This window comes from Rhinolophus sinicus, chromosome 9, assembly GCF_057876585.1.
Source record: "Rhinolophus sinicus isolate RSI-liver-muscle chromosome 9, RSI-T2T, whole genome shotgun sequence".
NCBI classification, from domain to species: domain Eukaryota; kingdom Metazoa; phylum Chordata; class Mammalia; order Chiroptera; family Rhinolophidae; genus Rhinolophus; species Rhinolophus sinicus.
Window position 1 is genome coordinate 17,659,269 of NC_142509.1, and position 27,557 is coordinate 17,686,825.

A 27,557-nucleotide genomic window follows, 5' to 3' on the forward strand; every position below is an offset into this window, starting at 1 on the left:
AGTTATTGTTACTTTTGTTAAGGAACAGTACAGGAAATTTTAAATTGGGAGGTAGGGTGAGTATGACATGACGAAGGAAACTGTTCTGGGCAAAATAATGAAGTTGTTTCTGACTGAGATATTTACCAAGTGGACAAAATCTGCAGCAGTTCTTTGCTTTTGTTCTGTGTAATGACTTTCATTCAGTTTCCGAGGGAAAAATGCTCAGCACAGTTCTTTAAACTTTGTAGACCTGAGAAAGGAAAAATTAAAACAGCACAACACAAAACAGCTTTGGTTGTGATGCCTAATGCCCTGTGGGTTTCCTCACTGCTCAGGTGCCTGAAAGCTGGCTTGACGGTGGACGCGGTGATCGTGGAGGCCTTCCTGGCCAGCCTCTCCAACCGGCTCTACATCTCCCAGGAGAGTGACAAGTACGTCCCATCCCAGAGGGCAGTCAGTTGTGCTCTCTGCGGGCTTGTGGGGGCAGCTAGCGTTGTGCACGTCTGTGCTGCTTTCTTGCACAGCATGGCGTTGTGCATTGGGTTTGTCCCACAATTTCAGGGGAAGTCCACCTTGGAATGTCTATTGTGGACCACTATTTGGGAGTCGAAAAAGAGCTCTGGCTTCCTGCCTGGTGCCTGGGACTTTGTGTTTCTGCTGGTGGTGAAGGATCCCACGTTGTCACTTTCAGATGAATGCTTCGTCTGAGAGACTGATGACGTTGAGGTCCAGGTCCAGCTTCTGGGTTTATATCACAGCTGCGTGCCAGACGGTTCCCAGGGCACGTCTGTTCTTCCCTCCCATAGGGATGCTCACTTGATTCCCGACCACACCATCCGAGCCTTGGGACACATTGCAGTGGCCCTGAGGGACACCCCAAAGGTGATGGAGCCAATTCTGCAGATCCTGCAGCAGAAATTCTGCCAGCCGCCCTCCCCGCTCGACGTGCTTATCATCGACCAGCTGGGCTGCCTGGTTATCACTGGAAATGTAAGGAAACTCCCCAGCCTTGAAACCCACTAACCCTGTGCAAGCTTTGCTAAACTCCTGTGACTATCAGGAATATAAAAATACAGATTAAATTTACCCTGCAGATCAGCAAATGCTCACAGCTATCACAACTGCAGATCAGCTAGACGCTAAACACTGAATAGTGAGCTTTTTTTTTAAGTACAAGAATAGTGTAATGGTGAGTGCTGGGGGAAAAGGAAGTTTAAACTAATTTCTTGCTGATGTTAACAACATAATAGGATTTAAATTGAAGTTATTTCCCTTTTAGCTTGAAGTTTGCTTAAAGTTTTAGGAATGGATGCCCTTGAAGGTCTGTTAGGTCCGTAGGGTCCATGATTCAGGCGCCTTCCCACTGAATGACAATAGAGGGGCCTTTTCTGTGTTCCAAGGAGGGGCTTTCATGGAAGAGTCGTGGCTTGGTAACCGTGTCCTTTGCTCTCTTCCAGCAATACATTTATCAGGAAGTGTGGAATCTCTTCCAGCAGATCAGTGTGAAGGCCAGCTCTGTCGTGTATTCGGCCACCAAGGATTACAAGGACCATGGCTACAGGTAATTCTCTGACCTCATTGTTGCTTTAGATCATACAGTATTCAGCTCCCTTTAAAAAATGTGAGTTCTGGGGATTTGTCTTTTAAATAAACTTTTCTTCTTACGAAAGAAAATATGCTACAAACCAGTGCACACACAAGGTGAGAAAATAAAAACCCCACATGCCCACTACTTGGGGCTGATTGAGTCCAGATGGGCTCGACTTACCCACCTGGATGACCTGCTTTTTCACATAGCACTACATCAGCCATGCCATAAACGTTCCTCTGCGTGTCGCTTTTAATGGCTGCATAATGTCCCATCATATAGCAGCTCCGTGATTTGTCTAAGCAGGCCCTAGCTTGGATGTAAGGTCGTCTTCCAGTTTTTCTGCTGTAAGTGCTGCATTGAACACCTTACTACCGTGTTTCCCCGAAAATAAGACCGAGCCGAACAATCAGTGTTAATGCATCTTTTGGGCAAAAATTAATATAAGACCGGGTGTTATATTATATTGTCTAAGACCTGGTCTTATATTATAGTAAAATAAGACCAGGTGTTATATTAATTTTTGCTCCCAAAGACGCATTAGCGCTGATTGCCCAGCTAGGTCTTATTTTCGGGGAAACACGGTAGCTACATCTGTGATTACTTTCCTCAGTATAGATTCAGAGAGGTGGGATTTGGAGGGTTGAGAAAATGAGCACTTAATGTCTTTGAATGTTTGAAGTTTGTGTATAGTCTCGCCAGTTTTCCCGGCAGACTGAGATGTGTTTCCTTGTCTGGCCCTTGCCCTTACTGGGAATGTCCTGAGGACAGCGACATGCTTTTCCACGTTTGGAAGATCTCACAAGAGTTTGTCAGAACAAGGGAAGAGAGGGAAAGAGGGAAGTAAAGTCAGGAAGACAGAGGTTGAGGCAGGAAGAGAGAGATGTTGCCCCTTTGTTGGCATTCTTTTTCTCCCATCCAGCTCAACAGGTGGGAGTGTGGCTGCGTGACCTGAGAAAACGCTCACCCTCTCTGCCTCAGTTTCTTCATTCATCAAATGAGCATGTCTCAAGTTGTATTAGTTGAGGTCATATATGTGAAAGCTCTTGATAAATGCCAGCTCTCAGCACTGGTATTATTTCGCTGCCTTCTCACTTCTACTATCACGAGCCTAAGCTACTAGAACAGCCTGAGGAGTGGGTTGGGGAGGGGGCCAGCTCCCCAGCCTCTCCTTATGTCTGTCCGTCCTGACCTCTGCAATCAAACGGAATCACAGACCAAAACACCTCTTTGCCACGTTGCTTCCTTGCTCCAAAAGTGACTCCTGCACCTCCTTGCCCCTCTCACTTTCCCCACCTCGTCTTTGCTCTGTTTTTCTGACCCTTGCATCTGTCTTGCTGCTCTTGGCCCTGCTGTGCACAGGATTTACTTTTTCCCTGTGCCGACCAGTTTTTCAACTTCTGATTCAAGTTTCCTCTTCTTCCATAAATCGTTTTTGTATATTGCCACCAAAAGTGATTTGTTCTCTCCCTCACCAGTGGAAGCATTTACTGCCATTCATTTGCCCTCACCTACCAGGAATTTACCCATCTGTGAAATGGGTGCCCTTATTGTGGCTGCCATTTGCTCTTAGATTTTTGGGGGCCAGATGGTGGGCTCAGTGCTTCACACAGTGTTTTCCCTCCTGCACCCTGTGAGGAGGGAATTATCCTTGTTTTACTCGGGAGGAAACTGAGGCTTAAAAAAGTCAGCTATCACCTGGGGTCACAGAGCATGGAAGTAGCAGGGTCTGGCTGCCCCCAGTGCCCACAGAAGCCTGGCCAGCCTGGCTGGTTCACAGAATCTGGCTGAGGGGGCATGTCAGCTTTGTTTCCGGGGTTTATGTGGGGCTAGTGATATCCCAAGGCAGGTTGTCCCAAGACCACTAACACTTCCTAAGTGTGTGATGTGAGCTAATGCTAACACCAGCCCCAGGGTGGAGGCAATGTTGGGAAGAAGCTGATCATCAGACAAAAGTTTTATGGGTGGTAGTTATGAACCAGGCTATCGGTCATTTGAGGGGGAAAACAGGGTCCAGCCAGGAAATGTCTGGGAGTATACATCCATTTTTAACTATGTAGTAAGTCCTTGACACTCAGAGGGAATTGTCCTGAGACTGTCCCAAGTTCTCAATGTGCAGATTCCTAGAACCTGAACAGTCCTGAGGCCTTTAGTGCATGTCAGGCGAGAGATCACAGTTGTTTCTGCAGCAGCTCCCTTCCCTCCAGCGGCTGTTGTTCACAAAGATGGCGCTTTTAACTCCTCTGGAGGGCTCCTTTGTTCACAGGCACTGCGAGGGGGCAGTGAGGCTGGATGGAATCAGCCTGCCTCCCTGGTGCAGTGGGGGGCCCCGGCCTTGTGGCAGCTGTCGTGTCTCCCTCCCCTTTAGGCACTGCTCCCTGGCGGTGATCAATGCCCTGGCCAACATCGCCGCCAACATCCAGGACGAGCACCTCGTGGATGAGCTGCTCATGAACCTGCTGGAGCTGTTTGTGCAGCTGGGGCTGGAAGGAAAGCGCGCCAGCGAGAGGGCCAGCGAGAAGGGGCCTGCCCTGAAGGTAGGGAGGCGGGTGGCTCAGCATGTTGCCCTGCTGGTCAGGGCCGACTCTCCAGGTGCCATCTTGGTTGAAATACAGTGCTTTCTTTGTTAAATGATTTAAGTGCACCTGGTAAAGTATAAGAACAAAGGGAGTGAGGTTCCTTCTCAGGGATGCTGGCAGGGGTCGGGGAGAGGGCGGCTTCCTCGTCAGTCCACATCCAGCTCCTGGCAGCCACCTCCCCCAGTCTGGGGTGATCAGGTGACAGCAGACCACTGTGGGCTCCCCCAACTCATCTCGCCTTTCTTATTCATCATAAAGCCAGGGGGTGGAGGTTGTCATCAGAACACAGTGATAATATGAGAAGGGACAGATTTGGCTTAATCTCAGGCTATCCAAGGGAGACAGGTACATGGGGACAGACAAACTCAGGTTTCAAACCCTCAGAGAGACATCTTGGAGAGGTTGAGGCAGGTGAAGCCTCCTACCCCATCATCTCCCCTTAGACATGTTATGTGGCTGCCAGTTCCTTACCAAGTCTCCACATTTGTCCTCCTCGTCTTTCCTTCCTCCTTCCCTCTCCTTTTCTTCCCGCCCCTCTCCTTCCCGCCCCTCCCCTTCCCGCCCCTCCCCTTCCTGCCCCTTCCCTTCCCACCTTCCCCTTCTCCAGACAGTTACTGTTCATCTACTTTGTGCCTAGGGCAGAGGTCAGCCCCCTTTTTCTGTAAAGGACCAGATTGTACATGTTTTAGGTTTTATGGGCCATACAGTGTTTGTTGAAACAACTCAGCTCTGCCTTGGCAGCATACAAGCAGCCACAGACATTAAGTAAATGAACCGGGGTGGCTGTGCTCCCGTAAAACTTTATCTCCAAGAACAGGTGGATCAGGAGACAGTGGTTTCCTGACCCTTGTTCTAGGTGCTGGGGTTACGGAAGTAATTACACAGACAAGGTGAGCTTCGTGGGAGGAGATGGTGAGAACAAAACGGGGCAGGGTGGTGAGGGTTGTGAAGGCCTCTCTGAGGAGGTGACAGCCAAGTTGGAAACTAACTGAGAAGGAGCCTTCTGTGTGAAAATCTTGGCTAAGAGGGAGTCGCTGGTGCCAAAAAGGATCCAAAGATCCTTCGCTCTCATTCAGCTTTGCTCTGCTGGGCCCCCACCAGTGATCTGGGTGACTAATTTCTCAAGTCTCCCAGGATCGTGCACAGCTAGGCCCATCCTTATGCACAAGAGACAAGGGCACCCGCTGTGTCCAGCCTTTGGCATCGGGATGAGATGGCTGCTCTGATGGGGCAGGGAGGTGCCCAGCACCCGAGAAAGCACAGGCTCTAACCAGTCTGAGGGGTGTCTCAGGAGCCATTCTCTTTCTCTCCCCTGGGAATAGTACCTCATTGTGGGGAAGGACGCCCCCTGGGGCCCCTGGGTTGCTTCCCTCTGCCTGCTCTCAGTGAATATTTACAGTGTCAAGCAAGACTCAGGATTTAATGCTTCCTTCATGGGCTGGGGAGGGGGTGGTGCCCCAGGCAGTGTGGGATCCCTGTGTGCCAAGCTGTGAATTCTGTTCTTTGCAGGTAGTTCCTGTTTACCGTGCAGTGAATAGGCAAGTGTTTATTGAACCACTGCTGCACTTTCCCCATGAGATGGGGCCTTACAGAATAAGAGGCTTAGAGGAGCAGTGAGAAGGGACTAGCTGACATACTGCCCTGTTGAGGACAAGGGAGGAGCTGTGATTATAAATTAAGAAATGTCGATTGTCCCTAGTTATCGTGCAGCCCCGAGGCTGTTAGTTTCCAGAATGGAGCAGGCAGGCCTTGACATTCTGTCCTCACCACTGAGTAGCCGTGGGGCCTTGGCAAGCTCCTCAAAGTCTGTTTTCTCCCCTGAAGATAAAGTTGATGGCACTTGGAACAGTGCCTGGTATGCAAGTGGGTTCTCAACGCCTTTGACTGCTACTGTTTTTGTAAATACGGAAAATAAACGGGGTGTGCTTAGGCGTGTGCTTCCAGAACATAGGCTAATCAGTGTGTACCATAGGTTAGCCACATCTGTGTGTCTAGCCAGGGAACCTACCTTTGATTTAGTTATTTTTAAGTAACCCCCAAGTTTTTCCTAACTTGGAAAGAATATATGTTTATTGTAGAAAAGATACAGAAACCTATAAATAGTAAAGTGAAAAGGATCCATAATTCCTCTGCTCTGATATAATCGTTGTGAACATTTTGACTCCTTCCTTCTGCTTTGTTATACAAAGGTGTTTATTTTACATCGTTGGTGTACTGCATCATTCATAATATACTCTTAAATCCTGATTTTTTTTCCATTTAACATTTTTTGGGACACTTTCCAAGGTGACTAAGTATTTTTCAGAAAGTTGTCTTTTTCACAACTGTCTGGTATTTAATTATGCAGAGGTGCCAAGATTTATGTAATTATTCTACTGTTTGACATTTAAGTTGTTTCCCCCTTTTTTGGTGCTATTAAAATTATGCTAGGTGAGCGTCTTTATACATCTCTCGGTATATATTGCTCATCACTTTTTTTAGATTAAGGAATTCCAGCTCTACACAATACTATGTCCTGTCTTTTTTTTTTTTTTTAAAGAAACATGCTCATCACTGACTGAATTCTGCTCTTTCCTAGGCTTCTAGCAGTGCGGGAAACTTGGGTGTACTCATTCCTGTAATAGCTGTGGTAAGTAGTCATCAATGGAGTGTTTGCAAACTCCAGGTGCTGTGCTTATGTTTTGAGTGTTGCACCGTGATACACAGCAAATTCCTTAGAAAAATGCTATTTTGAAGTGCTAGTGATTCTGTAGATGTGGCTGTGTTTCCGTCACCACTGGCTCCTCTGTGACTGTTCCATAGGTATGTGCCAGCGGTGGCCATACCGCCTCACTCCCTTGTTCCAAGCCCTGCCCGACCATCCTCAGCCAGCTGACCAGGGGACCCACTTCAGTTCCCTCTTGCATGGCTCCAAGGTCCGTGGTCCGATTCTGGGTTCATGCTGTGTCTCATGTCCTGCTCTGGAGCCTCTAATACAGGCATGCACCCAGTTCCAACTCCTTTCTCTGTCCCCTTTCTTGCAAGATGAGGCCTTGCACCTCTGGTTGGTGCTGCAGCCCTCAGTGTCCCCTGGTGGGGCATTGTTGGCAGGGTGGACTCACCACACTGCGGGGCACAGCCCCACCCACCGCTGTGAGGCAGCTCGTGCTGCAGGCCCTGTCCCTGTCTCTGTTAGTCCCAGCTGCCCATCCTAAGCCAAGCTTCGGGTTCCAGTATTTGTTTTCAATGGTGATTCTCTAGCTTCCACTTAGCCCATCTTCTAGTTCAGCCCTTGCTTCTGCCTTCCAGTTTCTCCCCATCTCACCCCAGCCCTCGTACTCTGAGTCTTCAGCATTGCTGACCTGTGTGCCCTTCACATGAACACCGGAGAGATGGGCCTCAGCTGCCGCGGTGACCCAGGGGCGTGGAGGTCAGGCAGGCAGAGGGAGAGCCCCTCTCCTGATCTCCGCAAAGCGGTTTCTGCGCCTGCTCCAGTCTGGGTGCTCATCATTCTGAATCTGGGGGCTTTAGGGTATCCACTTTTAGCTGGCTAAGATGGATGAAAAATAGTCACCGACTGCTTTATTTATTCTTCTTCACTTTTAAGATGTCACATACTGCATTTTGTGGAGCCTTCCGCTGCCATTTCACCTTCCTTCTGCCTGGCCTTTTCTCTCCGGTCCCTCCCCCTGTAAGTGGCTGATTCAGGAGGGACCGCAGACTCTTGTCCCCTGTCATGTCTGTGGCAGCACAGTCTCCTCTTCCTCAGTGTGCTGGAGGGGTCACAGGATGGGGCCTGCACGTCCGCTTGGGAACCTTGCCGCCTTCATACCTGTGATCAGGTGTGCTCCCACAGCCCTTTGAGGGTTTGAGGATTGCTGGGACTCTCTTTGCCATGGTAGTTTTTCATTGACACCCTATTGGTTAATTGTTTAAAACCTAAGTCTTTTCGCTTGATAGTTAATATTGACTAGTGTACAGTTGTGTTTTAGCACTGCCATTGCACATGGACCCTCCGCGCAGCCTGGAGAGAGGCGAGAGGTGTCAAGTCCATGGCGCTCTCTTGCTTATTGCAGGGGAGGGGGGCCGGGTTGCCGGCTCCACAGGAGAGCAAGTTTTGGCAGACAGGGAGCATGCTTGGGGTGACACTCCAATCAGGGAACTCCAGAACTCTGTGACCTGGGTGCTTGTGAAGTTTTAAACATGTTTAGTGGTTGTCCTTTAGAGTTTAATGAATGCATAGAAGGAGTCTAGCAGGGGCACTTTGCACTTACGGGGAGTGATGACTGGGCAGTTTGGGGGAGTCCACGGGTTTTAGGATCATAGGGGCCAGGGTTGGGCCCCCGGTCCAGCTCGGGGGATCCTGAGCCAGCAGCTCAGCCTCCCCACACCTGTTCTGCCAGCAGAGCTTCCCGAAAAGATGGAGATGACCCCCTGAAGTGCTGGCCGATCGGTGTAGGCATAACTGTCAGCCATGACAGGCTAGAACATGCGCACTTGAAACACTCATTTCCTCCACTGCAGTGACCTTTTGCATGAATAGAATAAATATTGTAGTTTTAACAAAAGTTAATGGTTATATTATGGGGGAGGAAACAAATATTTGATTCTGTTGCTCAATGAAGAGCACAGAGATCACAGGTTCTTGAATTTGTTTTCTGGTTACCCCTTGGACCTTCTAGGAGAAACTAATTTCCAAAGTTGGTTCGTTTTTTTAATGTTCTGTGATTTTTTTTTTCTTCCTCCTCTTCCTCCTCCTCCTCCTTTGTTTTCCAAAGGACTTTCTTTTTAAGATACTCTGTTTTGTATCTTTGAATGACACAGTATCTTTGTCAGTGTAAATACAAGTGCGGCCTGACGCCTCAATGTCACTTACTTATCATTGACCTTGGGAACCTGGAGGGAGTCACTGGAGGCTGGGTCACATGATCTCTGAGGCTCCTTCCTGCTTAGGTTTGGTGATCTTTGTCCTGCAACTTTATGAATAATTTCTTCAGAAATATCACTGATTAAATTGCTTCTCTTGGTGTTTAGCCCATTAGTTAATTAAGCATTTTAAAAGTTATCTGCTGCTTACCGGCGTGGTTGCTCCACTGTCATGTGACTTAATAAGGTGTACCTTCTGCTCTAAAAATTCATGCACTTCACTTAGATCTAGTTGACCTGCGCTCCTAGTAGGTTTTGTGGCCTGTGGACGGGTTACTTATTCTCTCATTGTCTGTAAAATGAGGTTTCTGGACTAACAATTTTTAGATCATGGACCTCTTTGAAAGCTGTGCCCTCTCCTCTCTCTCCACAGAAATGCTTTTAGTCACAAAGGTGAGCATTTAATCTCAGAAAGTTAAGTGGGAGAAACCCAGCTAGAGACCCCCAGTTAGAAACACCTGGGTTAGACATGAAGCTAGTAACAAGAAGCCTTACCTCACTCTTGCTAAACGCCAAGCATGGATCTAACCCTTTCCAGATATTAACTCATTTAATCCTCACAATAGCCCTGCAAGGTAGGTACTGTTATTATCCCCACTTTGTAGGTGAGGAAAATGAGGCACAGAACTTGCCTCAAAGTCCCATAGCTAAATGTCAGAGTCAAGATTCAAACCCAGGCAGCCTGGCCCAGGGTCTGTGCTCTAAATTAATTCTCCACTGATTGAAACATGGGTCAGCTAGTTTCTGAAAGAGGGGATCCCAGAGCATTCTGAGTGGGTGTAAATGAATGAAAAGCATGCAGACTGGGGAACCTTGACATGTGCAGGTTCGGGGTCATGGAGGAGGTGGGGCGACCACTTTGGAAGTGAGGCTGTTGCGTTTCTGCATAGGGGACAGACATGGCAAAGGGCTAGAGGCAGAGTTTTTTGAGATTCCTACATTTAGGAATGGGAGGAGAGGGAGGAACCAGCAGCAAGATGAGGAATGTTGGACAAGCACCAGAAAAGTACAGTGTTGAAGCAAATTGGTGAAGGAATCCAAGGAGTGGGTCATCAGCAAGCTCAGGTTTCACTGAGAGGGCAAGAGGCTGTGACAAGGAAAGACTTGGCCTCACCCCTTACTGGTCAGTAGGTAGTGGAAGCAGAGTTCCCTGATGCAGGAAGTTGAGAAGGGATTAGGCAGAAAGGGTTAGCAGTCAAAAGCAGGGCCTTGGTTTGAATTCAGGCCTGGGGGGGCTCACTTCCCCTCCATGAGCTTTAGTTTCTTCAGCTGTGAAAAGGAAGTGATAATAGTGCCATCCTCTCTGGGTTGGTGTGAGGTAACCTGGGGACACACACATCACAGTGCCTCCTACGTTGGGGCGTGTCAGGTGCTCCCATTTTGTTGCCCCCATGACTTGGAATTGGTCTCCCTGGGTCAGAAGCCCTGTGTGACAAGACTCCACGCGTGACCCTGGAGTCAAGTCAACCTGCACTTGAACCCTGCCCCCACCATTCACTGCAGTAGCATCTCGGCAAGTTTCAGTGCCCTGCTGAAACTGCTCTTCCTTCTTTGCAGAGAGTGAAAGACAAAACCTCTCCTGCAGGGCTGTGGGGGTTACAGTTAGACAGTTAGACATGTGTTAGATGGTGCACAGGTAGACAGTTAGCCTGTGGGGGTCTCCCCGGCACTGCCCATCGTCCCCGGCACTGCCCGTCGTCCCCGGCACTGCAGAGGTGCCAGCACTGCCCATCATGCCCGGCACTGCAGAGGTGCTGGACTCTTGAATTCTGAGCAGCCTCTTTGGATTCCGTTTGTCTTACCCAGATAGTGATGAATTCAGAAATTTATTCCTCACGTCACCTGCTTTATCAAACCAGACAGGAGCACGTCTGAGGGTCTCCATGCGTCCAGGGATAAAAGCCAAAATGTGTACCCCACATAAAGCCTGGCATTTCAGGAATTCCCCAAGTAGCCCCATCCACACCTGCCTCCCAGACTTAGTAACACTCACCTGAGGATGTGCCCTGAGGTAGCGCATGAGTCACTGTGGAGAATTCAAGTTACTTTGTCTCAACCTCTCATTTCTGGGCACATCAGCGGTTTTGAATTTGGCCTTTCATAGTTGTTATTTGAGCTTCAAAAATTAGAATTATAACAGATACACAGTAAAAGTGGCGACATTTATTTATCTCCAGGGTAGAAGGCAAGGCCACATGTCCACACTGCCCTCTGGTAGCAGAGGTGACAGCAGGAGTACAAGTAACATTAGCATCAGTTCGGAAGGTTGGGCCTTGCTAGACTTAAGTAAGCCCTAATGCCCAGGGCACCCCTTGAATGTCCCGAGGTGGCTTTCCTCCTAAGCATGGGGAATGGCGCCAGCTGTGCACCATCCTCGGGAAATGTGAGCAATTAGTCACGCTGCTCATTTCTGCGTTCTGTGTTTAGATGAGGAGCCTGGTTGAGAAAGGCTTTGAGTAATAGAGCCAGATGTGCAAGGAGGGGACTATAGGGGAGGGAAGTGCCCAGGGAGGCTCTGAGGAAGTGAGAGGTAAGCGAGTCTGCATGTTGCTGCCAGCCTCTGGGTCACAGCTGACATGCTATAGGTACATGAGCTTCTATGAACTGATGGCGTTCGCTTTGCAGAATTGATTGCAGCGAGCTTCTCAGTTGTCGGTAAATTTCTTCTCCTATGGGCTTCGATTTCAGAATGGTAGTGTACACCACAAAGGTCATGATGCCAGAACATCTCTGTTCTCATGGTTAGAATGGAAACAGAATGACAGAATGCCCCCAAAACACTTGAGACACCCAGACCGCCACCTTTAAGACTTGGTGGGGTTGGCAACTCTCCCCATGAAGAGCAGACAGCTGGTGCGGTGCTCATAGATGAGGAACAGGAAGGGGCGATCAACGGTGAAACGGACTTGGGTGGACAGGGGCATGAACCCCACTGTGGTCACGGCCGCAGCTTGGGTGCCCTCTTCATTCACCGTGATGGTACTTTGGTGCTTGAACTGTTTCAAAATGGAAAGGAAAGTTGTCAGATTCCATCAGTTGGCACACAGAGGGAGAGAAGATATGGTGGTGTCCCATCTCAGTCAGAGAACGGGTCGAAAGACCACATACAAGACACGGACCACAGCTGGTCAGAAGGACCCTTGAAATGCTCTCTAATGACCTGTCAGGTACGGTTGTTGTGCTTAGAGGCGGTTTTGTTTAACCAATGCTTAAAGGCTCCCGTATCCTAGTTACTCTTGCTGGTGGTCACAGTATGAGCAGCCTGTGGGCCAGGACAGCAGCTGCAGGCCCCAGATCCGTCTTACACTCTGGGCTGCACTGCCAGGGAAAGGATGCGTCCAGATCTGTATGCTATTTGGACTGGTATTCTCTCCTTTTTGTGGAGTGCCTATCATTGGTGTATTAAGTTGAACATGCCGGTGGGGCCGTGTCTCTGCGTGTATTTAACAGGCCTTTGATGATTTGGCCGGGAGTAGCTATTTTACAAAGGAGCACGCGCCTGCTCTCTCTAGTGTCAGCAGGAATGGGGCTCATCCCCAGGCTGTCCCCCTAGACAAACCACCCTGTCCACTTAGCATCTGGCAGACACAGGGAGAGCAGACCCAGTGCCTGTGACGTGTGAAATCAGGTTGGGTGGGAGGGAGGCTTTGCCGGGGCAGACCCTGGGGACAGATGCAAAGGACAGAGGGGAGAGGTTACCAGGTCGATGGTGATTCTCTGGTCTGAGATTCCCGTCATGTTGCTGTTTTTATCTAACAGCTCCGTGACCCCCATCGACTTCAGGGCCTCCACCAGGTTGTAGTTCTTCTCCAGCTTGAATTTAGGCAGCAGCACCTCTCGTGTTCTGGTCAGAGAAGAAAAGGGGGCCCAGTTTTATGAACCACAAGTTACAGAAAAATCATGTTTTTCCTTCAGAATTGACATAGCACGTATTAAAAATCATGTCCCTAGTGCTTCTCGGTCTTTTGGCTAAGATCAAGTGTAAAAATCATGTCCCAGGACTATCAGTTGAGGATTTGGGAAAGACCATCCCATTGTAATTCCAGTTACTGAAAACTGAGGCCCGGTTACTGCTGTGTGGTCATTTCCTCGGTCCTGTGTGGCTCAGGTCCTGTCGCCCAGGTCAGCGGCAGAACTGCTCCCGGTTTATGGTTTGAGAGGGTATCTAAAATAGTTCTCTTGTTTGGATCCCTGATTTCAGGCATTCCTTATTTTATTAATTAAGGTGTCAAATATCTGGTCAGTGTGCTTAAAAAAGGCACCCTTCATCTACTAGACAGTGCTAAGCATTCAGTCCTCGCCTCGACTCACTCCGTCCTTAACTGGATGAACAGCAGTGCTTTGGGGGCCAAATTCAGTCCTCACAGGAATAAAGAGGTGTTCTATACCGTCCCCATTCTCAAGAGCTTGCTTTCCTTTTGGCAAGCCGAGACACTCATACGTGAAGCAATGAAAACAGATGGTGTGTTACCATCTGACCGACTAGAACAGGTCTGACTCCTGGAGCCATCCAAGAGGGGTTGTGGAGAGGTATTGCTGCGGCCCAGAAGGCTGCCCACTGCTGGAGGGTGGGGTGGGCTCACTGTGTGAGCAAAGGCCTGGAGAGGCTGGGGTGCAGGAGGGGAGGGAGGCGGGGAGCAGCAGGCCAGATGGGCTGTATCCTACAGGGAGTTTATGAGAAGAACGGGGGTGGAGATGGTGTCGTGGGAATCCTGCTCCGGTGGCTAGTGCTGGGCTGGACTGAGGAACGGAAACGGGCAGGCTGGTTAGCCCTCCCTAAGCTCAGGATAGACGTCACGGGCGGTGAGGTTAGGAGGGAGGCAAGTACAGAAGGGACATTTTTAAGGAAAAATTGACATGGCTTGATGACTAATGGGCTACCTGGGCAAATACTTTCCTCTAAGAGCCTACTTCTCAGTTGATTGCATTTCTTTGTATTCTTGCCCTGAAAGGAGAGCCATCCATACCAGATTAACGTCTTAAGATGGGCCTAGCCAGTATCCAGTGAAACAGAACTGTGACTTCGCCGTTTTCTGCCATGATCCAATAATAATCTTCACAAATATTTAAAACTTTTAGTTTGGATTATGGAATAATAAATAATAATAGAGGAAAATCCTGAATGACATGTCCTTGATGAGTTAAGAGGACCTCGGGTTTCTGGGGTAGGGGAAGGGTAGAGTTCATCTTTGTTGGACACCTCCCGGTTTCCAGGCGCTGTGATGGATGCTTGACATTGCTTTTCTATTTATTTCCCCCAGCAGCCCTGGGAAGTTACGGGATGATGCCGCTTTTACAGATAGCAAAGCCGGGGCTCAAAGCCACAAAGCAAGTAGATGGCAGAGCCAGGATTGCTTCCAAGCTGGCTCTAAGTCACCTGTCCCTAACATCTGAACCTGTCGTTATGGGGCGTAAATGTGTTTCTCACAGATGCTCTGATTGCCTCTCAGCAGCAAGAAATTTGTGCTGAATTAACAGAGTGGGCCACTGTGGCAGTTCTCGGGTATTCTCCCTGTTTCTTAAAATAACCAACATTCCAGTATTCCTGGGCTCCCCTAGGGTCCTGGAAATCCAAAGAACAAACACTCAACTGAAATACCTGTTTGTCATGCTTTTCTGCCACCTCTCCACCACCTGTGGTGTCAGCTGCGTCTCCAGCGTCTTCATCCCAGACAGCTTGTGAGGGACCACAATCAGCATGCTGATTCCCCCCACGTACTCCAGCTGCAGGACGTCACAGTCCAGCTCCTGGTCATTTGCCGCCAAGAAGTTTCCCTTGGTCTGCATCATAGAAACCTTGACCACCTCTCGCTCATTCAGCCGGAAGTTGTGGTTGTGGGTCATTTCCATTGGGAATTTATTCACCCAGGATCCTGGAAAGTCAACAGGAACAGGGCTTTCATGAAAATGTTCTTTAAGAGCAGTAGTCCTCACGTGTAAGTGTATATCAGAGGCCCCTGGAGGGCTTGTTCGAACTACAGGGCCCACCCCCAGAGCCTCTGATCCTGAAAGTCTGCTTTGGGCCAAGCACTTGGAGTTCTAATATGTTCCCAGGTGAGGCTGATGCTCCTGGTTTGCAGACCACACTTGGAGAACGACTGTTTTAGAGGGTTCTAAGGTCAGAAAGCTAACATGCTTGTAGGAGGCATGATAATGGCAGAGAGATAAATAGACTGGAGTGGATTCTGGGTTAGATTCTGCCACTAACTAGTTGTTTGACCCTAGCAAGACACCTAACTCGCCTGGGCCTCTACGTGTCCATCTGTAAAATGAGTAGCTTTGAGCTGATGGCCAGTCTGTTTTGACAGCGTTTATCCCTCACCCGCTACGATTCTGTAGTGACTCACAAGACACATTGGCAGCAAGACGCTGTCATCAAGATCCTCACTTCACATTTGGGTGCAGGACTGTGTATCCAGGAAGAGGTACATGACTATTTTAGCTTCAAGATGCTAGTCACTAGTACTGGTGGATGCCTGACAGTTGAGAACTGTCAGGCATTATTCTAAGCACCTTTCCTGTATTACCTCATTTTCTCCTCCAGCAGCCATATGGAGGTGGGTGCTTTTCATTATTAGCCCCATTTTACAAATGAGGAAACAGAGGCACAAAAAAGCCAAGTAACTTGTTCAAGGTTTCCAGCTGGTGGGTAGACCAGCTGGATGAGATACGCAGGAGCGTCCTTAGGAGGAGGTTTAAACACCACCCGCCTCTGATTGTCGTTAGGTTTCCTCCTTCCTGAGCCGGCCTCCACCCAGGGCTTCTCAGCACTATTGACACTTGGGCAGTTCTCTGACAGGCGGCTGTCCTATGCATTGTAGGATGTTTAGCAGCGTCCCTGGCCTAACTTCTGAAACTTTCCCCTAGATGCCAGGAGTGCTTCCCTCTCTCCCCCAGGTTGTGACGACCACAGATGTTGCCTGACATTTGCCCTGGGAGCAGACTTGCCCCCTGGTTGAGAATCACTGCTCTTCTGGTTCTGCTGGAGCTGTCTTGTGTCTCCTGGGATTCTTTCCCTTGGCTTCCTGTGCTGAGGCCCGACTTCTGTTTTTATTGTGTTTTACAAAATGGGTATAACATTTGAAATGAAAATCAAATTAGTAACAGATTTGGGAGCTAGAGATTAAAATTACTCTTTTAGACTCTACTCTCCTTTAATAAGGATCCATGAAAGACTGGGCATCACTAGCCTTTCCTCTCTCTCATTCCCAGGACTAAATTAAATGACTGTTCTAATATGATGGGAAAAAGAAGCACATGTATTTGCCACTTCCACACTTTGGTGGGGCACTGGCTACTAAGTTCGGGAGATTATAAACTGGCCATCCTGACTATTTCTCCGGGGATGGCTTGCTGCTCTGTGTCTACCTGCTCCTGAGTACCTGGACAGCCCAATGCAAAGGCTCTAAGGGACCAGGGGTGCCCCACGGGCGGGTAGGACCGAGAGCTTTGGTGCTGCCCAAATGGCTTCTACTGGCCTCTTCTAAAGTCATTCCTAACAGAATTTAGTTGCTTAAAGAAGTAAAATAAAGGTCACTGGCAGTATCATACATACTTAATACATAATATTGGAATCTGCAGTTTTACTCCTCCGAGTTCTTGAAGTCTAGCCACATGCCACACACTGGCATCACTGTCTCTTGCAGTGCTGCCCACAGCCCTGTCAGAGTAGGTGTTACCTCCATGATCAAAGTGAGGAAACTGAGTCACAGAGATGGCAAATGACTTGTACCCGAGGCCACACAAATAAGGGGTGGTGAAGCCAAGGCTTACACTACAATTTGCTCACTTCCAAAACTTGTACTGATAGCTAGTAGTGAAAAGGATATGTCTCTTTTCATCATATGTACAGGTTTCCCCCACTATCTGAAAACAGAACAGTCCTGTGAAACCTTTTGTAAGCTGAAGTGGTGTAGAGTGAAGAGTACCTGTTGACCTTAACTGAAAGAAATCCAAAGGATTTTCGCTTTTACGAAAAAAGCTGTTACTGTACTAAATGTAGGTCTTTTGTAAAAGCGAAGTGGTGTAATACAAACTTTCGGAAAACGGGGACACATGTATAGCGTGTGTGTGTGTCTGTCTGTCACAAGCCTGTTAGAGCCTGAGCCTTTGAGTCCACCCACCGTGAGGCCAGTGTTGTGCCTGACGTGGAGGTTTAAGCCCAGGGCTCCAGCTCAGCCTCCATACCGCTCCCGTGGTCTTGGCTCCTTCAGCCTTTCTTTGCCCATCTGGCAGAATGTTTGCCTGGCACAGCTGCAGGAAGGCCTTGGCATAGGCACAGAGCGGTGTATTGGCAGGTTAGGGGGCACTGGCCCCACAGCAGCAGCCAGGAGAGGGCCTCACCTCAGTCCTTTGCCTCTCTGGGCTGCTGTAAACTACACTGGAGCTAATTACCCAGGAAATGTGACTTCCATGCCTTGGGGACTGACCCTCGCTAGTGCCCGCTAATTATTGGTGGCAGAGAGGAGAATGGTTTACATCACAGTGACCAGTTGTAATGCTGACCCATTCCTATGTCTGCCCTCGTAGAGTGAAGTAGAGGTTTCTTCTTGTTCAGGTCCCAGTGAGGGCATTTTAAAAGAGATCTGAATTTTATAAATCTATGGCCATTTGTTTCTAGGACTCCAAGGGGGTCCTGTGTGTGTATTGTGAGGGGAGGTATCCTTTTTAAAAAGTGCCTTGGTGTGTGGCCCAGAACAGTTGCTCTAGAAATAATAGTTTATTCCTCTCCACACCTGCTCGTTAGTGCAGAAGTGTCCCCAAAAGAGTTGTAAGTGTTAATGTCAGTTACTCAAGCTAAACAGTTTTCAGACACCCTTACTTAGCCTTTCGTCCATATTCCTGCTTACTTGTAAATGGGCAAGGAAATGAAAAGAACAAACCCAGGCTGGCCAAATGCTAAAAGGTTTTGCATTTTTTTCCAATTTAACAAAGCGCTAGAGATGGTCTGCCTGGGGCGACCCTGGCTCTGCCCCTTACTTGCTAGCTGTGCACTTGGAGTGTCATTTCACTTCTTTGTACTTTGGTGGCTCCATCTGTAAAATGAGCCACCAAATGTAACAGCCCCACAAGGTTGTGGTGAAGGTTCAGTGAGTGTAAAGCATGAAGTTAGGGCTCAGTAAGCGTCGGCTCCTTCTGTCACCTCATCATGATCTTCCCTGTCCCTGTGAGCTGACGTTGTGTCTTGGTTTCCTGGCTAAATCAGAGCTAAAATACAGTATGTGGCATTCAGTCCACCTGTATGCGTGCTAAGAGGATGTTGCGACTTTGCTTTGAGAGACAGAAAGCTATTTTTTACCTTTAAAGTAGATGCAGTTTAGAATCATCATCTCAGTGGCTGGGTCTATATTCTCCAGAGCGTCCTTGATGAGGCCCTTTGTGAGCTTCAGAATGTGGTTGTTGGTTTTCGATATGAAGACGGGGTCTGAGAAGTCAGCCGCCTGGGCCTCAGCAAAGTAGTAGTGTTTTACTTTAGTTTTGAAGTCATCCCGGATTGGAAATTCCTTCTGGACGTAAAGGTCATTGACTGACCGCAGTGTGTACCCAAAATTCCTCCGGAAGAGGCGATGAGTCAGCTTACGGAAGAGATTATGGATGGTCGTGATCTCATACTTGCTGCTGGCGTTGACAAAGTCCTTAAAGTGCAAAACCGAGTGCACTTGTTCGTGAGTCTCCCCCTGTAGGCCCAAGGAAATCATAGCCATGGCGGTAGAAATGCCCACCGGGGCTATGAAGATGTTGTCAGAAGCTCTGGCCTCCTCTTTCAGTGCCCGGTAGAGGTTGAAAGCGAACTTTGCGTTGAGGATGTTAAGACGCTGGATCCGGCTCTTGCCGGGAAAGAGCTGGAGGATGTTCCCCGCGCTGGCCTCCGCGTCTGTCTGCGGGACCACGTCGATGATATCAATGTAGTCGTCGTCTTCACTGAACAGCTTCTCCAGATCCAGATAATCCTCGTCCTCTTCGCCCTCTGTGAGCCAGTCGTTGGTGACTGTGTTTTCCCTGTGGAAGTCAGCAGGGAGAAGGGGCAGGCTCAGGTTTCTGCTGTCTGCCTGCCCCCGTTGGGGAGCCGCAGACTGAGAACCTTCCCCTCCTTTCTCAGGCTGATCCACGAGGCCGCTGTTCCCACACACGGATGTTAGGATGAGAGAAACAATGAGGGCTTGGAATGGGCATGTCATTTTGGTAGAGCTGAAGCTGGGAGGGAAAACACGACACATGAGAGACAGCCTGGCAGACCCCACCCCGCCTCTGCAGTGCCCGGGTGGCAAATCCCTGTGGCTTTGACCCAGAAAGATGCCCTGGGAACTCCAGTCCTTAGCCGTTTTAGTCTTACGGACTTTAAGAGAATGTGGTGAACATAAACAGATACTAACATTGTGCATGGGCTTCATAAACCTGCCTGACGGATCCATGGGTCCCTAGATGAGAGTCCTTTTTTAAAAAGTTTGCAGAACTGTAACCATCTAGAATTCTGGGGGCTCGGGGCCCTGGGGGAGTTTTTTTGTTTTTGTTTTTTATTCATTCACTAAACTTTGTCTCCCATCTCCACACAACATATTAGGCACTAGAGGCACCCAGGGTCTCGCCAGCCATGTGGGGGACAGACGTGCACTAAAGCAGAGGGCTCTCATGAGGACACCGCCAAAGCTGGTGGGGGGGGGGGCGGCACAGAGCCGGGGTGTGGCTCTGCCTCCTGCAATACGAGACAGTCAGAGAAGCATCAGCAAGAGGTGGAACTTGACTGGAGATGTTGAAAAATACGTATGGGCCAGGCGTTCTGAAGAAAAATATTCTAAAGGCATTTGAGATTTGTGTAGTCACATGGGGTTAATTTGCATAAGATTTGGAACTCGTCTGTAATGCAGAGACCCCCTCACGGCCTAGTGAAGTGCATTTGGAGGCTATGAGGCTATGAGGCTTGCTGCGGGTGTCCTTTTTCCTCCTTTGTGTATTAGGTGGCTCTCACTGCTGTCAGGAGGAATTCCACTGCTTCTAGCTTGGAGTTAGAAATAAGCTCAGCAGGCATATGCAGTCTGTGTGCGGGTGATGTCAGAAAGCTCTTTCTAAAGGCCCGAGGGGCACTCCCTTTATTTAAGTAAACAAGATAAGCTTTTAATATATAACCCGTGGTAAGTGTGTCCTTATCTGCTCATCTTCTGCCTGTTCCAAGGAATGGTTTGACTTGGCTTGTCTAATCAGTTTCGGTGCCAAATGCTCTGTCCTTTCCCTTGCTTATTTCCTGATTATTCATTGCATCCCGGGTAGATGAGCTATTCTTGATGCTTCTGTGACAGTGACAGTAGGTGATTGTATGGCTGTGCATCATCCCAGCATCACTTCTGATCACCCCAGAAAGAGGAGTTGTGACTTAGGAAGCTTGTTGTGTGTGTCGCCATATCCTGTTAGATATCTGAGGACCAGAATATCTGCTTCCAGTCAAGGCCGGTGAGAGTTACTACTCCTGTTAAGTCACAATAGGCCTGAAGATGGGGCCGACTGTACGGACACCCCACTTTGACATGCTCTTAGTTTGTTGATGTTGACCATAGCAGTGACTCTTGGCGGAGCATCTGCTAGATGCCAGGCGCTGTACGAGGCACTTTGTCCATGTAACTTAACTTTGTCCTCGCAGCGTTTTCCATACCAAGACACTGAGCTTTAATCACTGTAAGGGCGCTGGCTAGATTGGAACCAAGTTGACCGAATCCCCCACCTCCCACATGGAGTGCTCTGCCTGTGGGCCCTGGAGCACCAGGACTTACCCTCCCCTCAGTCTCCCCGGAGTCTTCTCCTACAATACTGTTAAACTAATCAGCTTAACTGACGTTCTACTCACAACTGATAGGCTTTTGAATTGCATGTTTTAGAGAGGGAATGTCTATATAGTTTCCGGCTTTGAAAATGTCTGTTGTCTCTCCCCCCGACCCCCGGCCCCGCCCAGCACCAGCTGAGTCTGCCGTGCCGCGCACATAACCTGCACGTGAAACAATTTCTAATGTGTGTGCATGGCTGCAAGGTAGAACTGGGCCCAGTTGCCAGATAGAATTGGGCATGGGTGTTGAGGGTAAACACACTTTAAAAAGTTAGAAAAGAAGACAATCAGCAACTTGGTGGAAGTGTCCTTGCTAGGCTGCACTGAAAAGTATCCTCAGATAAAAACAAGGTGAAAAAAAAATTAACCCAACTTGAATAAATAAGAGTTCAGGAAAAGGAATGTGAGACCCGATAGGGAAGCCGAGGTGAGGACATTCATGTGTTATCCTGTACTCAGTGTATTCGGCAGCTTCTTACACCCTGTTCCTGCATTCGATGATGAAAAGCCAAAGATATTTTTCATTATTCCCTTATCAGAGAAAGGCGAAAATATCTCTGATATTTGTATGGATTGAAACTAAGGATCTAAAAGGTAAATCTTCCTGATGTTTTGATATTTTGTGTAACAATAATTATAAGCCACTTTAAAACTATCACTACTAGGTTGTATTTAAATCCAGATTGCTATCTTTGAAGAGAAGCATTATTTCTTAAAGCACTATTTTTTTAAATCATTCGAAAGTGTGTTTTTCTGGGAATTCCATAAGGTGCTTTCTCATGCTGAGTGCATGGAGCGGGGTTGGATTTTTTTGGTCACACATCAGAGCATGACACCGGGACACCCTTGTCCCTCCTGGCCATTATCTCCAGGCCCAAACAGGGCCGATGAATGGGAGAGAAGTAACTGCCTGAAGTTTTAAAAACCTTTTATGTTGAAATAACTTCAAACTTACAGAAAAGTTGAAAGTATGGGACAGAGAACAAGCCCTGTGTACCCTTTCCCCAGATTCACCAGGTTTTATATTTTAGAACAGTAGCTTTATCATTCTCTAGCTCTCTCCGTATACCTTTTTCTGAACCAGAGAGTAGGTCCCTTATATTGTGTCCCTCTAACTTTTAATTCTAATATTTCAGGGGAAAATGACTAAGAACAAGTATATTCTTATCATCACAGTACACTTATCCAGTTCAAATAATGTAATATAGGTACAATCCTTTCCCAGTCCAATTCCTGTTCTTAGTCCAACTGCAATTGTCCCAATACTGTAACTGACAGAATTTTATAATAGGCAGGTTAAAAAATAAAAACATTTTTCCAGCTTTCGAATGCATAGTTTGATAGAGAAATGCACCAGTTACCCAGCTCTAACTACAAATGAGAATTTATAATTGGCAGAAATATTAGAAACCAAACTCACCTCTGTGCTTCTGAGAAGTGGCGTCGCAGAGATGAAATCAGCCAAGGTCATCAGCAGGGTTTCAATGTGAACTTTGGTGCTGGGCTGTTGTTGCGTATCTTCCAAAGTAAATATGTCCCAAATCAAACACCGCTCAACTAGCTTTGTCAGCACAAAACCCTCCACTGTGTCTTTGATCACTGCTGAGTGACTTGTGATTCCTCGGCTCCAGTTCCGGTATAGCTGATGTTTTGAATGCGTGACTGTCACTGTGTTTTGACATCCGTACGGAAGCAGTCCTCGCTGAAGCCACCACATTATGGAGATGCTTTTCAGAGCTTGGGGGCTGGATTACTTCAGGGGTCATAGCTGTGATGCGCCCCTGAAAGAGGCCACACATCTGCCCTCCAACTATGAATTCTCCCTGTAGGATGATCGCAGCATCTGACCTCGCCCTGGTCTCCAGGGCTCACATGGCTGCCAGGCAGGTGTCCCCATCCTTCTGTAAGCTTCTTCCTCGGTGGCAAGTGAAGGGGGAGAATGAGATTCATGACTTACGGCGTAAGGAGACCTTGGCGTCGGCCTCTCTTCAGTCAAAGATCAGTGTTTCTCTGCCAGAATTAGCAGCCCAGCTCTCCCGTCCATTGTATGACATACAGGGTATTACTGAGCTGTGCTCCCAAACTCACCTCCACCTAGGCATTCACAGGAATCTGTGGGGCTGTGATCTTGTTTTTAATTTTGAAATCTAAAACATTATTATAAGAATATTCTGGATTGTCTGGAAGACTGACTTATCAGAGAGCACTGTTCCCTGATTTCAGTACCCTTGAATGTGCTTGGTAGTGTTGTCACCCAGACCTTGTAAAGTGAGAGTGAGACTTGCAGGGGAATCCACGGGTGTGCGAGGGGCCTGCAGGGGGCATCTGTGTGGTGCTTGTTTTGAGAAGTTGTAGCTGTAAAGGGCTGTCCATTGTGTTCAGGACCCGGAAAGTGTGGTTGTATCTGGGTCTAGTCTGGCGCTCAGGATCTTCCGTCACATGTTTCCTCAGAGCCTTCATCATTCCTACTCAGTACTAACTCTTCAGCATGGGCTCTCTTGTGCTGGCTTGGAAAGTGTTACTTCTGTCAGACTCCTCAGCAGGGCCTGCTAAGCCCCGCAGGATTGCTCCTGGCCAGCTTCCTCATCTCCGAATTGTTTTCTCCTGCAATAAGCTCGGCCCCTGGCACTTGCTGTTCTTTCAGCGTCGCGCATCTTCCTTCCAGACTGTCATGTGGCTGCTGCTCTCTCTCATTGTCCTCTCTCAGCTTCACCGAAGCCACACTGACTGCCTTGCTAGAAACTGCCCCCTCCCGATCACTGTGTTCTCCACTGTAAATGAGTTCAAATGGCAGTATTTCATCTTTTTGATGGCTGAGTAGTATTCCATTGTGTATCTGTATCCAGTCATTTGTCAAAGGACACTTAGGTTGTTTCCATGTCTGGGCTGTTATAAGTAATGCTACAATGAACATAGGGGTACATATATCTTTACAAATAAGTGTTTTCAAAAATTTCAGGTGGGTACCCAGAAGAGGGATGGCTGGGTCATATGATAGCTCTGTTAATTTTCTGAGGAAGCTCCATGCTGTTCTCAATAACATGGATGGATTTTGAGAGTATTATGCTAAGTGAAGTTAGTTGACGAAAAAGGACAAGAACTGTGTGATTTCACCCGTATGTAGGACTTAAAACAAAAAGCAACAAACAATAAAAACCAGACTCATAGATACAGGCAATAAAATGGTAGTTACCAGAGGGGAAAGACAAAGAGGGTAAAGGGGATCAAGAGAGTCAAGTTGTATGCCTGAAATTTATATAATGTTAGTAACCAATCTTACCCAAATAAATTCCATTTTAAAAATTAAAAAAAAAAAAAAATGAGGGCAATAGTTGCAAGTGCTACATAAGGTTGTGGTGAAAATTAAATGAGATAATGAATGTGTGGAAAGCACAAAGAGTGGCGCCTGGAACACAGTAAATGCTCAGTAAACACTGGTTTTCATCACTTTCATGGAACGTAGTTTATTTGCAGAAAAGATCTAGAAGGAGACACAGCCAACTTCTAACATGGAAAACGGGAGGCAGGTGGAAAGCTTTCATTTTTTACTCTATACACTTCTTTGCTGGAATTTATTTTCCATGAATATTTATTCTTTGGTATTTTTAAACCAGTATGCAATGTTCCCTGCATATCTGTATTTATGATCATGCAACTCACTGTTGAAAAAACTGGATTTCAACCCTTAATGACACTTTTGACATTTTTGGATTTGTTCCCCAATAGAGGTGTGTGGTTTGTCCCCACCCCTCACCACTGTAAAGCAATATCTTCTGTCACACATACCTTTTTTTTTCCAGTTCTAAGGCTTGCCTCATAGAAATGTTTTCTAACTTTTTGTTATGAAATTTAAAAATATACAGAGCAGTTGGAAGAATTGAATAAAGGACAGCCATATATCAACCACTAGATCAATTACAATTTTGCATATCTGGTTAGTTGTGTGTGTGTTGGGGTATGTCCTCAGGTATCCAAAGGTGAGTTGCAGAGGATGTTGTAACATCCAATTCACCCTGGGCCCTGAATGGGAAGGTGTCTGGCCTGTTATGTGCCACTGTTACACTTGAGAAAATCACCGTCATGCTCTCACAGACCAGGTGTCTAGGCCAAGTCAGATTCTTCCATGACTTCTTTGATAGTTTTTTTGAAAACATCCTGGATCCAGTCAGGCTTCATGTGTTGCATTTGGTTGTTATGTCTCTTTAGACTTTTACCTATTTGAGTCTTCTTTCCCTGACCTTGATCTTGTTCAGAGAGAGCAGGTCAGTTACCTTGTAACCCTTTCATCTAGGCTTTGCCTTTCCTGTCAGGACCTTATCATCTTACCGCCCTTCTCTAGAATCTCCCAGCTTCTTTCTGTATTTCCCAAAGGATAGGGCTTTTTCCCTGCACAGGGTCCTAACCACCTGTGGCTGTCCCGTGGTTTTAACTCAGGATGCTTCATAATACAGAGCACTTTTGGGGCCTTTTCTGATTCCACTGTAGTCTTTCCTTTCTGGGGGCCAGCGCCGCCTCAGCTGGCATGATGGTCAATGGGCCAGAAGTCCTCAGTGCAGGGAGAACCCACAGGGCACTTCCAAGCCCAAGTCCTTAGGAGGAAGCCAGGAAGTTTACAGGGTGAGGCGTAGGATCCCAAAGCAAAGATGGATTTGTGGGAGTCACTTTCCCTCACCTGTGCCAAAACTGCTTTGGACTTCCCAATCACTTGGAGCCTCTGACCCCATTGGGAGTGAAGCATTCTGGAAGCCTGATTTTTTCCATAACCAAGTTCTCTTTACGAGACACCAGAGCCTCCTAGCCATATAGACCTTGAACACCGAGCCAAAACTGAGGTCTGGGAACTGTCATGCCTCTACCATCACTTGGGACCTCTTCCCTAGCAGGCCAGTCACCTTAAAGACAGTCAGTCCCACAGCTTCTTATTCTTATACCTGCTATCCTTGCCCACTGGCAAGCTGGGAACCCCTCATTACCTGTGCTTTCATGGCAGTTAGGCCGCTCCAGGTGTCCTGCCCTGAGATGCTTCCATTCACGGCTGCCCTCCCGCACTTCTCCACCTCCTCAGCACCTTCCCAGAGAGTCCATCCTGTACCCTCAGGTCTCGACTGACTCCCCGAGGACACAGCATGCTAGTGGCTTTCAAAGCGAAGCTGCTCCTTCCCCCACACAGCATGTGGCCAAGCCCTGGGCCAGCTCCTGTGCCCTCCTGTGATCCTGGAAAAAACATGTCTATGGCAGAACTCTAAGAAGTACAGACCACTTGAAGGCAGAGCACTGCAACTCCTGCCAACCCAGCCTCCCAGAAATCATCATTAATATGCAGTTGGGTCTTTCCCCTTCTTTTTCTACATATATATATTTGTATACATATATTTTAAATCTATGTCATATTATTTATACATTTTGTATTTTTTTGCGTGAAATATTGTGAGTTCTTTGTCACCAAATATTCTTAGAAAATACGATTTTTAATATACTGTAACTTATTTAAATGCCCCTTTCAGGTGGACATTTAGTATTTTTCTGTTATAACAAATATTACAGCATTTTTGTGCCTAAATCAGATTTTTTTAAAAATTGAGAAATAATTGACATATATAGTTTCAGGTGTACAACATAATGACTTAGTATTTGTATATATTTTTAAATGATCACCATAGTAAGTCTAGTTAGCATCCATCTCCATACAGTTACAAGTTAGATTTTTATTTTTTTTTAAGATTTTATTGGGGAAAGGGAACAGGACTTTATAGGGGAACAGTGTGTACTTCCAGGCCTTTTTTTTTTTTTCCAAGTCAAGTTGTTGTCCTTTCAGTCTTAGTTGTGGAGGGCACAGCTCAGCTCCAGGTCCAGTTGCCGTTTTCTAGTTGCAGGGAGCACAGCCCACCATCCTTTGCGGGAGTCAAACCGGCAACCTTGTGGTTGAGAGGACGCGCTCCAACCAACTGAGCCATCCGGGAGGCAGCTCAGCTCAAGGTGCCGTGTTCAATCTTAGTTGCAGGGGGCGGAGCCCACCATCCCTTGCGGGATTCGAGAAGTTGAACCGGCAACCTTGTGGTTGAGAGCCCACTGGCCCATGTGGGAATTGAACCGGCAGCCTTCGGAGTTAGGAGCACGGAGCTCCAACCGCCTGAGCCACCGGGCCGGCCCCAGATTTATTTATTTTTTAATAGATTCCTAAAGATGGGATTTTAGGTAAAACTTTGGGGATATTTAGGATTTTGATACATATTACCACATTGCTTCCCAGGCAGTGTTGTACCAATTTATAATCCTACTAGCCATGTGAGAAGGTGCCTAACTCTCTATGCCACTGCCCCCCCCAGCGATGGGGATCATCATCAGTCCCACCCATGTGCCCCTGGACTGCAGGGTCCCCCTCACTGCAGGTTGGTTATCACTGTACAGTGATTCAACGCCTGCTGGAGGTTCTGTGAGGATCGACTCACCCAATGGACGTTGTGCACAAATGGAGCCATTTTACCTAAAGAGCCGCTCCCTGCTGCCCACCAAACAGGACACCATCTGGAGCAGGGGTGCAGGGCCTTTAGCCTCTCACTGCTGCCCCTGAGCAGCTCTGCCCGTACCAGTTATACATACTGGGATGCTACCCAAGATAACTGGTTGCAGAGCTGGGCTGCTGGAAAATATTTTTTTTATTTTAAATGAAGTTTATTGAGGTAACAATTGT

General features: G+C 47.7%; 2 protein-coding genes across 2 annotated transcripts in view; one reads left to right on the forward strand and one right to left on the reverse strand.

The window, feature by feature from the left end:
• PI4KA (phosphatidylinositol 4-kinase alpha) overlaps nucleotides 1-27,557 on the forward strand; it is a 112,247-nt gene that overhangs the window by 43,937 nt on the left and 40,753 nt on the right. The window contains exons 15-19 of the mRNA XM_019710135.3: nucleotides 318-413; nucleotides 789-972; nucleotides 1,440-1,543; nucleotides 3,939-4,107; nucleotides 6,728-6,778. Of these exons, the coding sequence (XP_019565694.2) occupies nucleotides 318-413; nucleotides 789-972; nucleotides 1,440-1,543; nucleotides 3,939-4,107; nucleotides 6,728-6,778 (604 nt within the window). The remainder of the gene's footprint in view (nucleotides 1-317; nucleotides 414-788; nucleotides 973-1,439; nucleotides 1,544-3,938; nucleotides 4,108-6,727; nucleotides 6,779-27,557) is intronic.
• SERPIND1 (serpin family D member 1) lies at nucleotides 11,198-22,474 on the reverse strand. Its single transcript, XM_088800890.1, has 5 exons — nucleotides 22,287-22,474; nucleotides 18,353-19,248; nucleotides 14,654-14,927; nucleotides 12,754-12,898; nucleotides 11,198-12,050 (listed from the first exon to the last, which is right to left on the reverse strand). The coding sequence occupies exons 2-5, from the start codon at nucleotides 19,230-19,232 to the stop codon at nucleotides 11,859-11,861; spliced, it is 1,491 nt and encodes a 496-aa protein (XP_088657016.1). The 5' UTR covers nucleotides 19,233-19,248; nucleotides 22,287-22,474; the 3' UTR covers nucleotides 11,198-11,858.